At 45.9% G+C, this 19773-nt stretch overlaps 1 protein-coding gene across 1 annotated transcript in view; it reads left to right on the forward strand.

The window, feature by feature from the left end:
• LOC138293711 (transmembrane protein 176B-like) overlaps positions 1 to 19773 on the forward strand; it is a 53222-nt gene that overhangs the window by 20427 nt on the left and 13022 nt on the right. The window contains exons 2-6 of the mRNA XM_069233035.1: positions 765 to 1004; positions 3048 to 3158; positions 11660 to 11716; positions 17738 to 17962; positions 18820 to 18939. Coding sequence (XP_069089136.1) covers positions 765 to 1004; positions 3048 to 3158; positions 11660 to 11716; positions 17738 to 17962; positions 18820 to 18939 — 753 coding nt within the window. The remainder of the gene's footprint in view (positions 1 to 764; positions 1005 to 3047; positions 3159 to 11659; positions 11717 to 17737; positions 17963 to 18819; positions 18940 to 19773) is intronic.

Consider the following 19773-nt stretch of genomic DNA (forward strand, 5'->3'; position numbering starts at 1 on the left):
GATTTGCGTAACGCGGAGTGGCCAAAACTCTGCAATCTCTGCCGGCGGAGCAGAATTTATTGCACACCCCTAAACATAACCATGTTTTAAGACCTTCAAAACAGAGAAAGAGTGTGTGTGTGTTTTTTTCTGAGTATTTAAAAATCTCAGGTGAAATCGAACAGACTTCTTACCATGCCCAACTGAAACCTCCTGTGCCCAACTATGTATTAAATAATCATTTATTAGCAGGGTGTAGCACCGCAAAACAGTCCCCGGAAGCTACGCCGGTGCCCCCTGGTAGAGGTTAAAGTGTGTTGGAAGTTATGGAAGCCTAGTTTCTCTACTTTGATTTTACTACTGTGAAGTTCCACTATCTTTGACAACCGCTTTCACTGTGTCACTTCCTTTCTTTTTGTCGTTAAAGCTCACCTCGTTATTTTACAATCTGATAGTATGTAAAGCTCAGTATTTCATCATTTCACGTGCCCTTGTAGATTAGCCAGGCTAGACGACCCATGTGCACAGTCATCAATTTTTTACCAACCCCGTGTCTCCACCCATCACCCCCCTGCCTCATCCCCACCCCTGGGTACAAAGTGTGCCTGCTGTTTCTGTACCACTTCAATCCCTGTAAGCAGGTCTTACCTGACATTGGCTGAGATTTAGCAGATTCCCTAAGTGTCTGAGCGACCTTCGGTTGGATTTTCACCTCCATTGGTCTTGGTTTTAATTTCTGCCAAGTGATGAACATTTGTCTGATCTCATAATCTTTCTCCATCCAGGAGAGCACCATGGCTTCCAACGTTATAAAAGTGAACGGGGTTGAGGTGACCAGCGACTGCTCTAAGCCCACAGTGATTAACATCAACGTCAGCCAGCCACCAGCGACGTCCTGCTTCCTGGAATCCTTGAAGTATTTGGGGAAGGGTCTGAAACCCCTTGGAGATCGCCTGAGATCCCATGGGAGGACAGGCGGAGCCTCATCCGTCAGCTTGATTACGGAAGTCAAGCATGGAATCGAGGTAAACGGTGGTCTTCAACAGTGGTTCATAGAGTCAGTGACCGGTGTCACGGATCCTGGGGAGAACCATAGAGTTGAGACAGAAACAGTAGATGATGCAGACGTGGAAGAGAGGAGGTGATGGACAAATGAGAACTAGTGATGGTAGGTGGGTACTTATGCCATGAACACTAGGGGGCATATTTATCAAGAGTTTGTGTCACCCTTGTGCTGCAAAACAGGGTGCGAGTGCGACGCAAAATCTTAGTGAGATTTATCAAGCCACGCAAACGCCACGCAACACCACCTTGTTAAATCAAGAGTAATTAATGCAAGGCAAGGCAAATTGTTGCGTTCCGTTACTCTGCCCCAGGGAGGCGTTCCAACAATGCAGTGAGGGTGTTGCCACACATTCACCCATGGGAATGTGTCAAAATTCTACGTCTCCCTAGGTGAGGCGTAATGAGGAGAAATATATTAATTTCTCCTCGTATTTTCCTCTTTCTACGTGTGCTGCAGGATGCAGCACACGTAGAAAGAGGAAAATGCCTCTCAGGATTGTTTTTGTGCAGGAAGGTCCCCCTTTCTGCACAAAAACATTCCACCCTACAATGCAGCCACCCGTGCACCACGTCACAGGGGAGTCTGCGTTGGCGCTAGGCAGGCAAAAGCGCACCACCAACGGGAAAGGATAGGAATGCGCCATATAATGTTGATTATGGCGCATTACTGCCTTTTCCCTTTCACACAGCGCAGCAAGGTGGTTTGCTGCTTTGCACTGCGTGTAAGATTGATAAATGTGCCCCAGGGTTTGCAGGGCCATGAGTTGCTAGTGGTGATAGAGCACCAGAGAGGGAGATATCAGAGACAGAGGATGATGCAGACAGGGGAGAGAGGAGGTGATAGGTGAAAGCTAGTGGTGGGAGGTGGGTGTGTGTGCCATGAACCCCAGGGGCCCTATTACACTTAGGGCACACTTTGTTTGTTTGTGCCACGGCGCATCTTAAAAGAGGAAGTGCGCCATATTACATTGAATGTGCTGCTTCCATGCAAGTGAAAAATGGAGAGGGTTTGAAGCAGCTACTCTGTGTTTCACTGTGCAGATTGCAACCGGCCTGCAAGGGGATGTCTGTGGGTCCATAGTTTCCCTGTTCAGAGGACTGCCACCAGGGGGCGCACTGACCGTGCACCACCTTTTAGGTGGCGCACTGCCAGTACGCCTCCTGACAGCTTCTTTACGTCTGCAGCACCATCTATAACTCGGTGGGGGCGCAGATGCAAAGGGATTCCCTCATTAGCATAGGGCCACACCCCCATGCAAATGAGGGCACGCCCTCTGGTAATAGCATTGGCGCTATAAGTGCACCAGCGCTATCTGTATTACAGAAAGGGCACCCGAGCGTCTGCAGCCCCTTCTGTAATACCGAAGTCCCACGGGGTTGCAAAAAGTGGGAGCACATGCCTGTTGCGCCTGGGGCACTTTGTATAACGTGGCCCCAGGTGTGGCGAGCCGTGGGTTCTTAGTGGAGATACAGCCAGACATTGTTGGAGATTATGGCGTTAAGGGAAAGTCAAGGACTATGGGGTAGCAAAGGTAATGAAACTGCCAGAGAGAAAAGACAGTAATGTCCTGGCACAAGTGGGATGATTATTTACTCGTAAGAGAAGACTGATGGCATCAGGGAAGGCAAGGAGGTCATAGACCATAGCACTCATGGGCAGGTCTGAGGGGGGTGGCAAAGCTATGTGAGTGAGTGAACAGAGGTGTGATGGGGAGGATTTTGGATGATGGAAAAATTGAGGTGAAGGACTAAAGGATACATTCTGTAAGATTATATTTTGTGAAAGTATTGATAAGGAGAGTGAACATGGAAGAGGAGTAGAAGGATGGAGAATTGATGACTTAATGGAATATAAAGTTGGAAAGTTACTACCAAGAATAAAGTGGATTAGAGCAGAGATCACCAACAGCTTGTCAGATGTTCAAGCATTAGGCTGAGAGTACTTCATGAGATTGGTAAGTGGTTTTGTCCCTAAGACTTATCTTTTTTTCTGATTTCTGCAGGGTGCTCGGATTGTGATCGCCGTGGCTTCCATCTCCCTGGGTGTCATTCTCTGCCTAGTGCATGAAAGTATGACCTTCGAAAAGGGGGTCGCCTTTTGGACAGGGTTTCCGGTGAGTGTTGAGTGGCTGTCTGAGGTGTGACGGGGAACTGTTTGTAGGATGATCGGTTAGATGCCCAACAACCGTAGTTTAATGAGGACTCTTCCACTGAGCACTGAACCCGGCTAAAGTCGGCTGCTGCTAGTAGTGTCGGAGAGCACAAGCATACCGTAGTCGCACTCCAAGGCACTAGCTCAAACCCTTGACAGAGATTCAGTGCATTATTTACTCCACCTTCTGCTGGGAGGAGGAAACCTGTTATTTTTAAGTGGATGTGGTAGGGAGATGAGGTGAAATCAGCTACAGGACAGATACACTCTTAAACTCGGAGATCAGACTGAACAATCAGGAGTGATTTGGAAGGACCCAACTAAGAATTGCGAGGTTGGTTTGTGCTAATGTGTGGTGTTTAGGCTATGCATGTGGTTCTAATGGGGAGGCAAAACTTAAATAACAAATATGTAAACTGTATCTTGTTACCCTATAGAACCCTACACAAACTAGTGAAAATTACCTTTAGTTAGATATTACCTTTCTTACTAGAAAATACACATTTCCTGGTGGGTCTCTCGCATTAAAATCTTAATTCTGCCCTTTAAGGACAATGCAATAGATTATTTCTGCTGTTCACTTAGGGATTTCCTACTGTTGTGGGCGTGTCCAGCCTTATATTTCTTTCGATAATTTATTTATTTATAAGGTGACACGTATAGGGTAACCATCAATTACCCTTAGAGGTGGACATGAATCTTTGGACTCAGATAGGAGTGAGATAACATCCTAACAGTCAACAACAATGAGATCAAATCAATAAACATCACTTTCAATATTGGAGTCAATAATTTATACGTACCATGACCTATATCCATTGAATCACCACACTAGTTTAGTAAAGTTCAAACATTTATTGCCCTTTAGATTAACAATACTAAGATCACGTAAACCAAATGCAAGACCAAATGATACAAATACAGAAACCATACAGGCTGACCAAACCTTCGAAAGAATCTTAGTCTAAACAGAATATTTATCATTAAGCATTCAAGAACCACCATGCAGAATGACAACAATAACAGATGAATGAAATACACATAATGCATTTAGTTATCGCAGATGAAATGTTTACAATAATTTTTTATATAAAACAGTCAAATTTAGAATGTAACATCCATAACTATTACTCTAATCTGATAAGCATGTTTGGGCTTCATGCAAAAAGAAAAGAAGACAAAAATGAATTTGGAAAAACTTTCGACCATGATGCTATCCAAAAATAGCGGTTGGGTTTCTAAAAGTGAAAACATAAATATCTGCAAGAAAGACAAATGCACATTTTGGTTAAACCTCTCCTAGATGGATCAGCAAGCAGCGATGTCTTCATCAGTGGAGCATCTTCTGGTCTTCTTCAATGGGCAGTGACATAATAGGGAACAGTTCTATAATGTTTGGCCTTTAGCTTTCTGCCATGTAAAGACACAGCACCTCATTACACTAGCAGAGCAAAAGAAAGACCTGCTGACAGCTGAGAAGTGCAAGGCACTGGAAGGAACAGAAAAACTGCCCAGAAAATAACAGAACTTACATCACCAGTTAGATTCAAGTCCTAGAAAGCAACTAGCTGAGCTTCTATTGGTCAGTCTATGGGGTGGTTTAGGTCAGAACCAATTACATTTACTCCACGTTTCAGAAGTATCTTTTCTTCATTTTCTACATTCACGATTGGCTCATCTTCTCTCACTGCAGTCACCAGTTTCCGCAGCTGAATGCAATTGTTGCAGACTACGCCTGAGGACTGTAAACTATTGTTCTTGAGTACACATTATCTCGCAGGAAGACAAATAAATGTTACAACATAAGAACACAACTTTTCCACAGTGAGCAAGTCACACAGGACGCTTAGAAAAACATTATTCACAGTGTCAACATTTTTAAACATTCCCTCTGCATTTTACAGAACACGAGGCCTTTTTAAAACCAATGCTAAAACATGAAGAATAAAACATTTCATAATATTTAAACTATTAATTCTTTTAGTACATATTAATATTTGTTTTTCAGTACATTTAATTATAAACAAGCAAAATACATTTCATTAATCAGTTAATTCATTATTATGTCGAACTAGATTTTGACTGCCACCAAAGTGGTCATGTTTTCCTAACCACACGTTTTCAGTATTAACATTTAAACGCATGTTATTTCATTACGGTTTAGTGTCACACGTTTTATTAATAATGTTTGCACTCTAACACTGTCCCTATCATCTTATGCATTTAAGAGGAATTATTTAAGTATTAGTCAAGAATCTACACGAAGCCCCACCTATCGCCTAATTCTTGTCCCACAGATTCTATTGATTCCCACAACACCCTCGGTCTATCCGAGACACATGGGTGGTGGTCCCCGTTAGTATGTTTTTCATCCAGCATCAGACCCAGGGTGTTAGATGGGCCTGCACACTCCAAGGTGGCTGCTGCACTCACCGCGCATGAAGTAGGAAAAGGCGCTCGCTGTAGCCTCCATCTTAGAAGGGTACAATTCAAGTGTTAAAGTGCTTGAGCACCTGCAATCCTTAACATTATATCTAATTCAAATACGTTGTACAAGCACATGAAAATTAACCTTTATAGATGTGCACTGTACATTGTATCAACTAAGTTGCTTTCTCTGTCTCACTCATAAAGTATTCCAATCTGGAATGGACCAGCCAACCGGTGTTTCATTTTTCCATCACTTCATCATGGCCAGACCAAAGAAAAATATCAAAGTGGTTTTAAAATGCATATATCCCTATGGATTTGTCTTGTTTATGCACTCAAATGAACCTAGTCTATGTGGCTTCCTATTAACCAATGAATACAGTACTCATGTTGTGAGGGAGACCAAAGTTCTGAAAAATAAGTGCTCAAGAACTGAAAAACTACTTGAGAAATCTTATTGTTGACAATATCTGATGAGCTACATTTCAAACTAGTGATCTCACGTGACTCACAGATCTTCATACCAATCAATTCAATATTATAAACTCATTGTGTGAAACTGAGTGACAGTCTGTTCATTACAGTAGGAGACGTATTGGGTTCCTTTAGCACGATAGGGCAGTGGGCGGTTTAAGTTAAGGCTATTCTTTTCAGCCCAGTGTGTGCTGAGCAGAGGCACAATCATAACAAGGTATGAGCAGATGATCCAGTTTGATTGATATGAAGAAGGATCTGTGTAGAAAAGAAGCTCAGTGCAACCTTGGTGATCTGGTGAGCTAAGAGTGACCCATTTGAAGTAATGCAGATATTGTATCAGGCTGGGCAGAGGACCAAGACTCAAGAACTCCACAGAAGAATGACTAGTCGGTGGATTGTTTGGTCTCAGGACCACTTCTTGAGTATGAGTGGAGAAGAGCAAAGTGACCCAGGCCAAGGCCTTTAGCTCAGTATTACATTCAGAAACATTTAGATTTCGACAGACGGGTTACTCGGTCACAACGGTGATGGATATCCCGTCTGCCAAAAACTAAATTCCCATTATTTTCTATGGGATTTAGGGCCACATGTACGATGATCCGGTTTTGTGACTCGCAAACTGCGAGTCTTAGCAACTCGAAATTTGTGAGTCGCAAAACCGGATGTACAACAGTGTCAATGACACTGTTTGCAATTGGCAATGGGGTCGCAAATGACCTACCTCGTGAATATTCATGAGGTAGGTTGCAATTTGCGACCCCATTGGGAATAGTCGCGCACTCACAGGGATGGTGGCCTGCTGGAGACAGCAGACCACCATGTCTGTGACTGCTTTTAAATAAAGCAGGATGTTTTTGAGAAATGCAACCCGTTTTCCTTAAAAGAAAACAGAATGCATTTCAAAAAGAAAAAGGTTGCTTTGCCGTTTTTCAGAGCAGGCTGTGGTCCGTGGGACCACTGCCTGCTCTGAAAAATGGTTACGCATAGGTTCACAAAGGGGAAGGGGAACCCTTCCCCTTTGTTCTTTGTGAATGGGTTAGCACCAATTTGAAATTGGTGGTAACTGCAAATGTTTTGCGACAAAACAATCATACATACCATTCAGATTCGGTATTAGGAAGGGACGCCCTTGACACGCCCCTTCTTAATACCGAATTGCAAAACCCAAACTGTGATTCAGTAACAAGTTACCGAATTGCAGTTTGGGCTTTGTACACCCCAAAAAGCATTTTTGTAGTCGCAGACGGGCCGATTGTGGGAATTGGCCCGTTTGCGACTAGAAAAGTGCTTCGTACATGTGGCCTTAAGATTTCAGCGGACAGGATATCTGTCACCGCTGTGACGGAGCAACCTACCTGCTGATATCTAAATCAGGCCCAGAGTGTGGTAAGAACAATGCTACAACCAGGTCCAGCAGGATCAAGGGCCCATGCCATCAACTTCTTGGAAATAAGGTTGGGTCCGCAGGAAGGATGCGGTGTGGCGTTTACGCCCATGAAGGTGATGCGTATGCAGGAGATGCTGCAATTGACTAGCTAGGAGACCTTCAATAGTTTCACACAGTGATTTGAAACTGGTCAAAGTGCATGGATTCTGTTGGGTTTAAAGAACGTTTCGATGAAAGAGCATGAGCCCCAGCTTCTTCGTTAACTAAGCAGGCACAGAAGCAAGCGGAAGAGCGGTATTGATTAAGCATCGACTAGCAAGCACCAGATGCTGTGATAACTGTTTCAAGATTTTAACTGAGCAGGTATCCAACAGGTAGAAGCTCATGCTCATCACCAGATCAATATTCTTCATCAGTAGCAATTTGGAGACCCGACTGCGGGCCCTTAGGCCTCTAGGTTCTAGATGCGCACCTGGGGGCATATTTACAAAAGTGATGCAGGACAGCTGTACACCGAGTCCATGGACTTGGAGCTCATGCACTGTACAAGATTAATATGCTGCATGAAAAAACTACAGAAAAACAGCATCTAAAAAAAGTAAGTAGTCTTAGGGAAGTAAGTTAACTAAAACCTGAAATGTATATTGGAGTTACCTCACCGACATGGATTACTACAGTATAATGGTTTGTAGAGTCATTGTTGAGAAATCGATTTTGAGAAACTGATCACTCTTTCCCTGTAAAGGACATCAATGGAGGGCTGGATAAGGGCCCACCTGAAAGTCAGCTTTTGATCACTGCTCTCTCCGAGACCTGGTGGGACCCGCCCCACTTAAAACTCTGGTGACAGCCCGAACTTTAAAATGTAACAAAAGTGTAGATATTAAGGGGGTCATTCCAACCTCGGCGGTCTTTTCAACAGACCGCCGAGGGACCGCCGTACGGAAGACCGCCAGTGCTGGCGGTCTTCCGCACGGGCCATTCTGACTGCCGGCAGCGCTCCGCCCGTTTCCAGACGGAGAGCCGCCAACAGCCATACTGGCGGCAGGCGGGGAAGTGGAGGTAGCTCCACCTCCACCGCCACGCCAACAGAACACCGCCCCAGCGAATCACGACCTGTGATTCGCTGTGGCGGTGTCTGTTGGCGTGGCGGTGTCGGCGGAGCTGCCCCCATGGGTCCCGTCCCCTCCCGGAGGATCACCGGAACAGGTAAGGTGATCGTCCGCTAGGGAAGGGGGGCGGAGGGGTGTTGTGAGTTGTGTGCGTGCATGGGGGTGTGCGTGTGTGTATGTTGAGGGGGCGTGTGAGTGAGTGCATGAATGCGGGGGGTGTGTGTATGTGCATGAGTGCGTGCATGAATGCGGGGGGTGTGTGTATGTGCATGAGTGTGTGCATGAATGCGTGCGTGTATGTGTGTGTATATGTTGGGGATCGGGGTGGGGAGGGGGGTCTTGCAACTTTTTGGGGGTGGCAGGGGTGGTGGGGGGGTAGGGGAGGGAGTTGGGGTGGGGGTTGGGGGTGGGGGAGACCCCTATCAGTGCCAGGGAAGGGATTGCCTGGCACTGATAGTGCTTACCGCCATGGATTTCATGGCAGTCCCAAACCGCATGAAATCCAGGGCGGTAAGCCGCAATCAGGCGGGTTGGAATACCGCCGGCGGTATGTGTCGACCGCCGGGCTGGAGACCCAAGTCTCCAACCTGGCGGTCGTTACCGCTGTGGCGGTCGGAACGGTGAAGCGGCGGCTGGCCATGGCGGTAACCGCCATGGTCAGAATACATGAAAAAAGACCGCCAGCCTGTTGGCGGTCTTACCGCCGCTTCACCGCCGACTGCCACGGTCGGATTGACCACCTAAGTTCAATATACCATCTGACTCTTGAGCAGCTGATGGTATAGTGTCAATGCAAGGAAGGAGAGGGGATCCAGAACTGGGAGGCATATATACGGGAGGCTTGTGCTGCCGTTGCATCAGTTTTAGTGCTGCTAAGATGGTGCAAACCTTTCAACCACATCTATGAGGACACGCAAAGCCACCTTGCATGGCTTTGAAAGCCTCATAGATAGGGAGTAAGACAAAGCCCAGATCGCTGTGTTGCCTTGCACTGCGTCAGGGAGGCGTTCCATGGGCGGTGCAGTGGATTTTCCCACGCAACTCCCATGGGTCTTGACGCATACCAAGATTTACAAGAATTTGTAACCTGGGGATGTGCCAAAACCTTACACTTCCCCAGGGGAGGCGCAATGAGGAGAAATGTATTTATTTCTCCTTGTTCTTTCCTCTTTTTATGTGTGATGCATTGTGCAGCACACATAGAAAGAGGAAAAAACCTCGATGGATTATTTTCGTGCAGGAAGAAATCGTGCCCAAAAACAATTCCGCCGACAACACAGGCACCCTTGCATCATGGTGCAAGGGTGCCTGCGTTGCTGCTACTCTGCTAAAACAGGGCCTGCGCAAAGGGAAAAGGACAGGAATTTGTCATATTGCATAGATGCGTTGCATTCCTGCCCTTTCCTATTGACGCAGGGCAGCGCAGCAAGGGGCCTGCTCCACTGCCCTGCGTCCAAAGCCCATATATCTGGGCCTGGGTGTGTTTCCAGAACCTAGATCCCTGAGGGCCCTCAGTTGGTTCTACAGACTCCTCCTGATGGACAATATTGGTCCAGTTAAGAGTGTAAACTCCAGGGGCTGCCCGTTGGATGTCTGCCCTGGCAAAATCCTGTGGAAGTTATCAGAGCATGTGGCGCCGCCTTGTAAGTGCTTAATCAATACGGCTCTTCCGCATGCTATTGATTAGTAAAAAAGCTGTGATTCATCCAGTTTTTTCGAAACCTTCTTTAAATCCAAAAGAATCCCTACATTTTGACCAGTTTTCAACTAAAATCACTAGGCGAAGCTGTTGAAAGTGTCCTAGTGAGTCATTTGCAGCATCTACTTCATACTCATTGTCTTGCTAGGCGTGGAGGCAGCACACATCCCTTGTCCTGGAACGTACTTTCTGAATAACACCTGTGTAGAATGTGGTCTAAAGTGAAAGGACTTGAGGTTAATCCTTAGGCGTATGGTAAGCTTCCCGTTGCATCAGTGTAAGTGACAGGGATGAAAATGTGTTGTCTGCACCACAGCTGAGAGGGATGGTACAGAGAAGAGTGACGTGTATTGGGGTGCACAGGACTGGAGATGTTCGTAGAAGTGGAACTTTACACAAGCAGCCAGCAGGCCTGCACTCCAGGGACTTAGATAAAAAGGTTTGGTCACTTATTGATTCTCAAAACACAATATACCTCCACCACAACTCTCCACGGTAAGCAAGAAGTCAAGTGTCTACAGAAGAGGGCACTGTTGGTTGACACTTCAGGTCCCATGCTCTCTGCGTACAATAGATCAGTGTGATGCCAGGATGAAAATTCAAAAGTTAGGATACCGAATACACACAGTTGGGCATTCATACCTGGTGGAACATGCCAGTTTACCATGCAGGGCACATCCTTGTCCCATTGAACAGAATAAACAATAGAATGTGTCATGTGCGGAACTCAGTTGCTAATGATGCCACATGGTGTAGTAAACAGAGGTTTGGAAAAGATGGCTCAGAGGGCAAACAAATAGGGGACTTTCAGGAAATTAAACTCACATCAACAAAAAGAAGCATTCATCTTCAGGATAGATGAAGTCTATCTTAAAGGGGTTTACTTTTGTTGTATTGAAGTGTCTTGGATTATTTCTAAGCAGTTCACAAAGTACTATCTTTCCGAAAGAGAATGGAACAGAAACCATGTCAGTCAAAGGGTGCATGCTCCAGTTATTCACATCCTATCGGTTAATAATATGTGTTTATTTAATGTTTGCTTTAAAGTTTACAGGCGTATAGAGAGAGACTGCATCTCTCAGCCTGAGCATGTGCAGGGAATAGTTTTCAGGGTACGCAAGCATGTGCACTGACCAGTGTCTGATCATGCACCCCATCTTTGTGAAGGCAAAGTAGGGTTTTGAGCACCCACATATCGTTAACAATGCTCATTTTTTATTCTCAGAGAATAAATTACAATACTTACTAATTGTGATCACTACTGTATGATGGATATGGGATATGTTTCTCACTGGATCACCGACAAGGTAGTTAAAAGTTTATTAAATACTCTGATATTTGATTTTTCTTTTCTGTAGTTCCTGCTCTCTGGAATCCTGTCCCTTGTTAAGGAGAAAACCTCATCATGTTTTTGGGTAGGTCACAGCTGTGATTGTGTTCCTTTGTCCAGGGAACATTACCTCATAGGTTACAAGGGCTACCACCTAATGTACTGCATCACCCATTTCCTACTCCAGAAATACACCCAGGTATCCTGAAGGGCAGGTGATCCCTCGGTCCCTTTCCTACCCTCCCCAGCTGCCACTAAATGTGTTGAGGGTCCTATGAGCATCAGACTGCTCTCCAGTACTCCCATGTGCCTGCCCCTTCTACAGGGGTCTACTCCGCCTATGCCATGTCCCTTCACCTCAGCTATTCTTCTAGACATCGCAAATTCTCTAATTTTTATTTTAAACTTTGCCACCACAACAAACTCTGGAGCTAGAAAAGTCCTGAAGGCAGTCCCAGTTCCAGCAAAGCAAGGGGTTGGGTGGTTTTGGGGTGGGAATGGGTTTGTTGGGAGGGCCTTGGTTAACTTGTTCAGTTTGGTTCTGGCTTCTTTCTACTGGCATCCTGCTAAATTTTCTATGTTGTGCTACTTCACTCTGTTCTCCACTTGCTGATAAACACAGCACCACTCACCCTGATCAGTACCTATGCACTTTGCTGTATATAATGTTGCACTTATATTCACAATACGTTACCCCTATCACTGCTACAGCCAATAGCCGATCAATGCCACAAGTGGGTTCAAAGACACACACTCAGTTTAGAGACCAGATAAATATCTACCACACAAATAAATACCTACCACACTTATATAATGCCAAATTCCCCAATATAAATATCTCATCTTTAATTACCAATGGAATCAATAACCCAGTGAAATACTAAAACTCCTAGGCTACTGCCACAGGATGGAAGGATCTTTGGTCTACCCCAAGGAGAAAAGGATTCACAAATGAGAAATAGACGGGGAGGTGACTTTACATACTCACAAGATAATAAAAACATAGATGGCCTGGTTTCTTCAGTTGTCATCTAGCAGATCTCTTGAATTCTCTCTTCCTATGGGCAATGTGCCTACTGTGTGGAAGCGTTGCAATGTACTCCCCCTCCATAAGAAACCTTGGGTCAACTCTTCAGTTCCTGCTAATTCTTGCCATATTACTCTGCTTCTTTTCTGCTTTACAATGTTCTTGAAAATCTCATCAGCCTCCTACAGTCCTCATATCTGGAGTCAAACAGTTTGTTGGGTCCATCAAAGTTGGGCCCTGATTTAAGAAAGGTGGCGCAGCACACAGTGCAACACCACTTTTCCTGCGCCCCTTAGCGCCCCCTACCGCCACCATGTGTGCACAGTATCGTTGTAATTAGGGGAACTAGCGTCAACATTTTTGATGCTAGTTCGGAGCTTTGCAGGATTAGTGTCAAAAATGTTGACGCTAATCCTGCAAAGCAAATTGAGGTCCATTGAAAACAATGGTGTGCCTTCATTTAACGTCTGCTCTGAGCAGGCATTAAAAGTGCCAAAATAAATTATGCAAATAAATCTTTTAGGTTTCTTTGCGCCATTATTTTTGGCCCCCCTAATGGGGGAACACCCCCTTTCCATACATTATGGGGGTCATTCTGACCCTGGCGGTAATTACCGCCATGGCGGAGGTCGGTGGTAGCACCGCCAACAGGCTGGCGGTGCACCGTTGGGCATTCTGACCGCGGCGGTTCAGCCGCGGCCAGAAACGGAAAGTCGGCGGTGTACCGCCGACTTCCCGCTGCCCTTGAGAATCCTCCATGGCGGCGGAGCGCGCTCCGCCGCCATGGGGATTCTGACACCCCCTACCGCCATCCGGTTCCTAGCGGTTCTCCCGCCAGGAACAGGATGGCGGTAGGGGGTGACGCGGGGCCCCTGGGGGCCCCTGCAGTGCCCATGCCAATGGCATGGGCACTGCAGGGGCCCCCGTAAGAGGGCCCCACGAAGAATTTCAGTGTCTGCTTTGCAGACACTGAAATTCGCGACGGGTGCAACTGCACCCGTCGCACCTTCCCACTCCGCCGGCTCCATTCTGAGCCGGCGTCCTCGTGGGAAGGGTGTTTCCCGCTGGGCTGGCGGGCGGACTTTCGGCGGTCGCCCGCCGGCCCAGTGGGAAAGCCAGAATGACCGCTGCGGTCTTTTGACCGCGGAGCGGTCTTTCGGCGGGAACCGCTTGGCGGGCGGCGACCGCCGTCCGCCGCGGTCAGAATCACCCCCTATGTCTGGTGCAGGCATAACGTAGCGCAAAGGGTTACAAAGTGGTGCAATGCATGCATTGCGCCACTTTGTAAATTTGGTGCGTTGATTTCAGCCTCGTTGGGCCACATTACCCTAAAAATAAAAGAGATCGGGCTCTTTTCTAAAGCTCTGGGCTGGCTTCAATCATTTCTTTCAGAAGGAACACAATCTACTCATCTCTCACTGTTGAGACTGACCCTGTCTCCAGTGGTCTTCTCTCACCCCCCCCCCCCCCTCTTAAGTATCTACACGGCCCCTTTAGCTGATATTCTGAGAACCTTTGGGTTCGGAATGCTATCATACGCTGATGACACACAGCTTGTAATCTCTACTGAGTTCAATGCTGATTCAACAATGAGGAATAAGTCCTGTCAATGTCTCAGTCCTGTGGCCACGTGGATGATGGACAATTGTCTAAAAGTGAACGGTGATAAGACTGATCATATTCTTCAGTAAAACACATTCTATTGCTCCCCCAGTGGGTGGCTGAGCGAGCTTTATTCTGCCCCAATCCCTAAAAAAGTAGCAAGAAATTTGAGCAGAATGATTGACAGCACCTATAAAGGACCACATTTCTGCAGTTTGTGGGTCCTACTATGATACCTTGTGTATGTTAACTAAACTTTTTAACTGGGTATCATTACAGTGCAGAAAAACTATCACTCTGGCCCTCATTACAAGTCACCTGGATTATGACAATGCTTTGCATGGAGGTGTTGGTAATTATCTCCTTACCCGTCTACAAACTATACAGATCATTGCCCTCAGCACTGCTTAATTTGAGCTGGTTGTTGCCGGTGGGGCCCACGGGCACTTGTTTTTGAGGACACGCAGTTACTTTTCCACAACAGATATTGACGAGAAGCAAGAGAGAGAAAACCACACAATCGTGGAAGGAGGAGGAAGAGAAAGATGGAGATACCATCACAAAAGGAGAAAGCAGGCCCAGGTAAGAGTGAAATAATGAGGAAGAGCTGTCTGTGCGTTAAGGACCCCGAGGTAGATTCAAGATGATGCAGCCTTGGTATTTGTGCTCTGGTGTTGCATAGCACCGGCCGTGGGCTTCTGAGCAGAACTTCGAAATACATGCAAATAGATCCAATTCTGCCTGGAGACTCCCAATCTGTGAAGCCACAAGTGGCTTTATGTTGACTGTCTCCTGCCTGAAATTGTTTCTCCTTCAATAGAAGTCAATGGGGGACATTCATTCTCCCAATAATTTTTTACAAATCTCCCACTTTATATTAGTATAGAAGTCAATGGGGGACATTCATTCTTCCAATTATTTTTTTACAAATCTCCCACTTTCGTCTTCTAAAATGTTGTAATGTATGGTTCAGGCACCAGCACCTTTATGTTACAAATTAAGCACTATGGGCCACCTTGCGCCGAGATCTGCTTCCATTCGCACGCTGAAAGCCCTTCATTGGCTTCCTATCCATAACCACAGCATATTTGAGCTCAAACCAGCTGCCTCCATCAAGCCAGAATGGGTGGGCTCTCTTTTTCTCATCTGGCTCCCTGGCACTTGAACAGTCTTCCTGTCCCTATTCGAAGAACTTCAGATCTTTCTATTTTCGAGGAGCTACTCAAAGCTTGGCTGTTGTAGGCAAGCTGCCCCCTTTGGAGGGGTCCGTCTCTGATACTCTGTTTTAAAGGCAACAAAGTTCCAATTTACTGTGCCTGGATATTCCTCGAGGAGGGAGTAGGCACACAGAAAATACAGATATCATAAGACTGATCTAAAACAAGTCAGGAATAACAGTTCTAGTGGCGGACAATGATTCTGAAGGCAGACGGCTCCTCATCTGACTGCAAAACAATAGTCAAGAGATCTGTGCCCTTTTACACTCCATCTGCAGACAACCCAGAATTCTGGGTACAAATACATAAGAAACTATCCCATGTACCAGAGGGGGCAGAATTGTAATGGTCAGAGACTTCAGCTACTGTGGGTGCAAGTTCAGACCCAGTAGATCCCACACACAAATGACCCACCTGTGCAAGTCATAGGACCTCAAAGATGTCTACGGGCTTCATAGCCTAAGGGGGAAATACTTTAACTACTTGCCACGGATTTGCCTGAAATTATGAGATTTTAGTCAATGGCTCACACCTAATAGATGCTTCCAGGCCCGAAACAGAACCTGTACTGTCTTTGACCATGCCTGCACATCAATCTGGGAAACTGGAGAATGAATTACTTTCTTACTCAAGACCCTAAATCAATAAAGAAATCTATAAGGCAATTTGTGAATTCTTACAGCTTACCTCTCCCACATGCGACTCTCTGTAAATCCTATGGGATGCCTTAAAAGCCACAATCAGAGGTAAAATTATCAATATTATGAGTAGAAAGAACAAGGAAGGCAAACCTAGAAAACTCTGGTTAGAATATTAGATTGCAAGACTAGAATGAAAGCTACATGCCGAAAAGAGTAAAGAGCTTTTAAACAGACTAAGCGCTCCAAAATATGAACTGAACAAAATCTTAAGCTCAAAGGCTCTCATAACAAGTTGTGAAGTGTGTGCTTTGGGAAATTATAATTTCATGACACTTGCCTTGTGTTGCTTTATTCAGAATCAAGCAGGGTTCAAAAACAGATTTGAATTTAGTTGCACCCGCTGCTCTGGTGGATACAGAATTCACTCCACCCGGGCACCCTTTCCTTTAGTCTGTCTATTATATCCATGGAGATCCAGAGAGGAATGGTCCAGCACACTAGTACAGGGCAGAGGGGAGTACATGCATGGACAGGAATTTTGGGATGTGGAGAGGCACACAAGTGGGATGTTGTATCTCCATCGTCTACATCCCCCATCCATGTGTTTACACGCCTCTTTCATATGTCTCTTATTTCTGCTTCTCTTGTGTTTCTCTCTCTTGTGTCTTTTCTTTATGCTTATATCATATGTTTATCCTTTCACCGCTGCTTGTGTCTCTAATTCTCACCGCCTCTCATGTGTCTCTCTCTTCGTCTTCTCTCATGTGTCTCTCCCGTCCTCTAATCTCTTCTTCTTCTTCTTTCTGTTTCTATTACTTGTTTCCCTCTCCCCCTTCTATCCTGTGTTTCCCCCTTTCATTTCTCTCACATGTCACTCCCTTGCTCTTTTCTCTAGTGTTTCCTCCTTCCACTCCAGCCATGTGTCTCTCCCTTTCTCTTCTATCCTTTGTCTCTTTGCTTCTCTCACATATTTCTTCCTTGTTGTTCTCTCTTGTTTTTTTCTTTCTGCTACAGTCACTTATCTCTTCCTTGTCCTTCTTGCTTGCTTCTTTCTTATCTGTTCCTTACTCTTCTCTCCTGTGTTTCTCCTTTCCATCACTTCTGCTCCTGTTTTGTATGTGTCTCTCTTGATCTTCTGTCTTGTGTTTCTTCTTTCTGTCCCTCCCACTCTTCTGTGTCTCTCCCTTGCTCTTCTCTCTTGACTTTCTTCCTTCCACTCCTTTCGTGTCTTTTCCGTGTGCTTCTTTCTTGTGTTTCTCCCTTCCACTCCTCTCTAGCGTTTCTCCCTTTTTCTCTCTCTCTTAGAGATGTTCCTTCCAATTCTCTAATGCGTCTCATCCTTGTAATTTTCTCTTGTATTAACCCCTTCCTTCCCTTATGCCCCGCTTGCACGTCTCTCCTTGTTCTTCTCTCTTGTGTTTCTTCCTTCTGTCCCTCCCCCTTCTCCGGCTCTCCCTTCCTCTCTCTTGAGGTTCTTCCTTCCTCTCCTATCACATGGTTCTCCCTTTTTTCTCTTATAGTTTTTTCCTCTCCTCCTCCTATGTTTCATTCTTCTTTATCTCTTTCATTTCTCCCTTCCGCCACTCTCACATGTCTTTCTCTTCTTCCTCCGTGTGTAGCGGTGGGCGGCGAGGTTCATGAGCTTCGCCAGCTTTGTGGTGGCCATCGCCGGCGTTGCTGTCATCGCTGATGATCTGCGGTGGTACTTCAGCTATGACTGGAGTCCCTCACGCTTGTGCGAACCTGAGCGCCAATATGGTTCCTATGGACGATATTACCCGACGGCCTCCTACCAAGACATCTACAGACAGCAGCGCTGCAACGACATCACTCAGAGACTCTTGGTATAATGTCTTTTTAATTCAAGGCACACAAAGAACGCTTTGATCCACTCACATAGGAAATAGTTGGTTGTCTCACCCAAAACGCAGATGGTTTGACTTTATTTCTAGTGGGTGCTTAGAGCCTCTCTGAGCTGAGCTATACACATAAGCTGAGACCCACTTCCAAGGGTCCAGGACTGGCACCACTTGGGAGGGTAGGACTCGCAGCAGACAGAGTCCAGGGGCTGGGTTCAAGGTGGTTCAGGCATTTTCTGTCCATGAGGCTCTGATCAGAAGGCCGGCCAGCTGGCCCTTAGAGTCACTCTGGTGGTCTGGGCTTAGGATGCAGGTCCAGTCCTTTCGCTCAGGCATTTGACCAGCAGACAGCAGCTCTCCTGAGTCTTCCAAAAGTCCAGAGGTGTATTGAAGAGTTGGGTCTAAGGGCCCAATATTTCTACCTGGTGCCCACTTTGAAGTAGGAAAAGGTTCTGGAGGTTTCCACCCCGAGGCATCCTTGGAATTTCCTGCCTCCCTGCTCTTGCCCCATATTGTCTGGGGTCACAAGGAAACGTCAGGATAAAATGATACAATTAGCTGGTGCTATTGCGTAAAAGGAAGACATAGGAATAATTGACTTGAAAGGTTTATTCCATTCCACTGCAATGTCTTCTGGGCTGACACAAAGGCAGGGTGGGTGGTTGCCTCTGGTGCAGTAAGATTTCTGCATTTATTATATGAGTGAAACGAGATCTCAGGGTTATTGGTTTATGAAGAAACACTTGTGCTTGTGCCAGGCCTGCGAATGATTGATTGTTGGCAATGCCTTGATATCGCTGGTCTGGGTGGTAACACGTTGTGCTCTCTGTCACATCTTGCAGAGCCTCTTCGACGGTGTACGAGTCCTGCTGCTGCTGGCCACCATTGCCGGTCTGATCACCTGCATCTGCAGTGTGGCTTGTGATTGGTGGGCCCGCCTCTGCAAACCCTGCCTCAGACAGGTACCTACAGTTGGGTATGAACCACTTGTGTTGTGTTGTGGACCCACAGTGCCTACAGATTTGTTGTTGATGAGATGAGGCAGGTAAAACTGAAAGGAGAGGAAACCCAGATCGCAGAGGATGAATTGATGCGCACTGATGGACAAAAGCGGAAGAGGGTGGAATCGCTGAGCGCATGGATGTAAAACTCATTGCATCTGTATGGAGACCACAGGTGATGCAAGCCTGTGTGAGGGCAATTCTTTGCTGGCATTCACCCCTTGTATCCAAGAGAGAACACTGAGAACACAGTTCTCATTGGTTGAGGTGGAGCTAACAACACCACAGACATGGATGCAATAGAACCCAGAGAGTATGATGGGAATATATTAAACATTCCTCTTATAGATGTAGCTTCAAACATGTTCCAAGAAGACAAGCAGAGTCCAGCTCCTGATTAACCAGAGATGTCTGGGTCCTAAGGGTAAACACTAGAAAATGGAAGGTGGTTGTAGGACTGATAAAAGGCCAAACCATTAAAGCAGAGGGTTTTGCTTGTCATAAATTGACTGAACTGCTACTGCTGATTGTCAGTCCTTCACTTTCTGATATTAGAGGGTTCTACCAAAGTCGCACAACATTTGTCTCAGAGTACTCCAGATTTTAAAGTCCTGCGTTATCTTAAAGCTCGCTTCTCACACTCTAAGTAGTTACGCTCAATATTGAAATTTTGAAAACAATACAAAACTCCTACCATAAAATACAGTGCCCCCCTCGTTTAGGCTCCAGTCTTGAGAAGGGGCCATTGGTCATTCCTTTTTCACTATAGATAGGATTGAAGGTGATTTCATTACA

Source organism: Pleurodeles waltl, chromosome 4_2 (assembly GCF_031143425.1).
Source record: "Pleurodeles waltl isolate 20211129_DDA chromosome 4_2, aPleWal1.hap1.20221129, whole genome shotgun sequence".
NCBI classification, from domain to species: Eukaryota; Metazoa; Chordata; class Amphibia; order Caudata; family Salamandridae; genus Pleurodeles; species Pleurodeles waltl.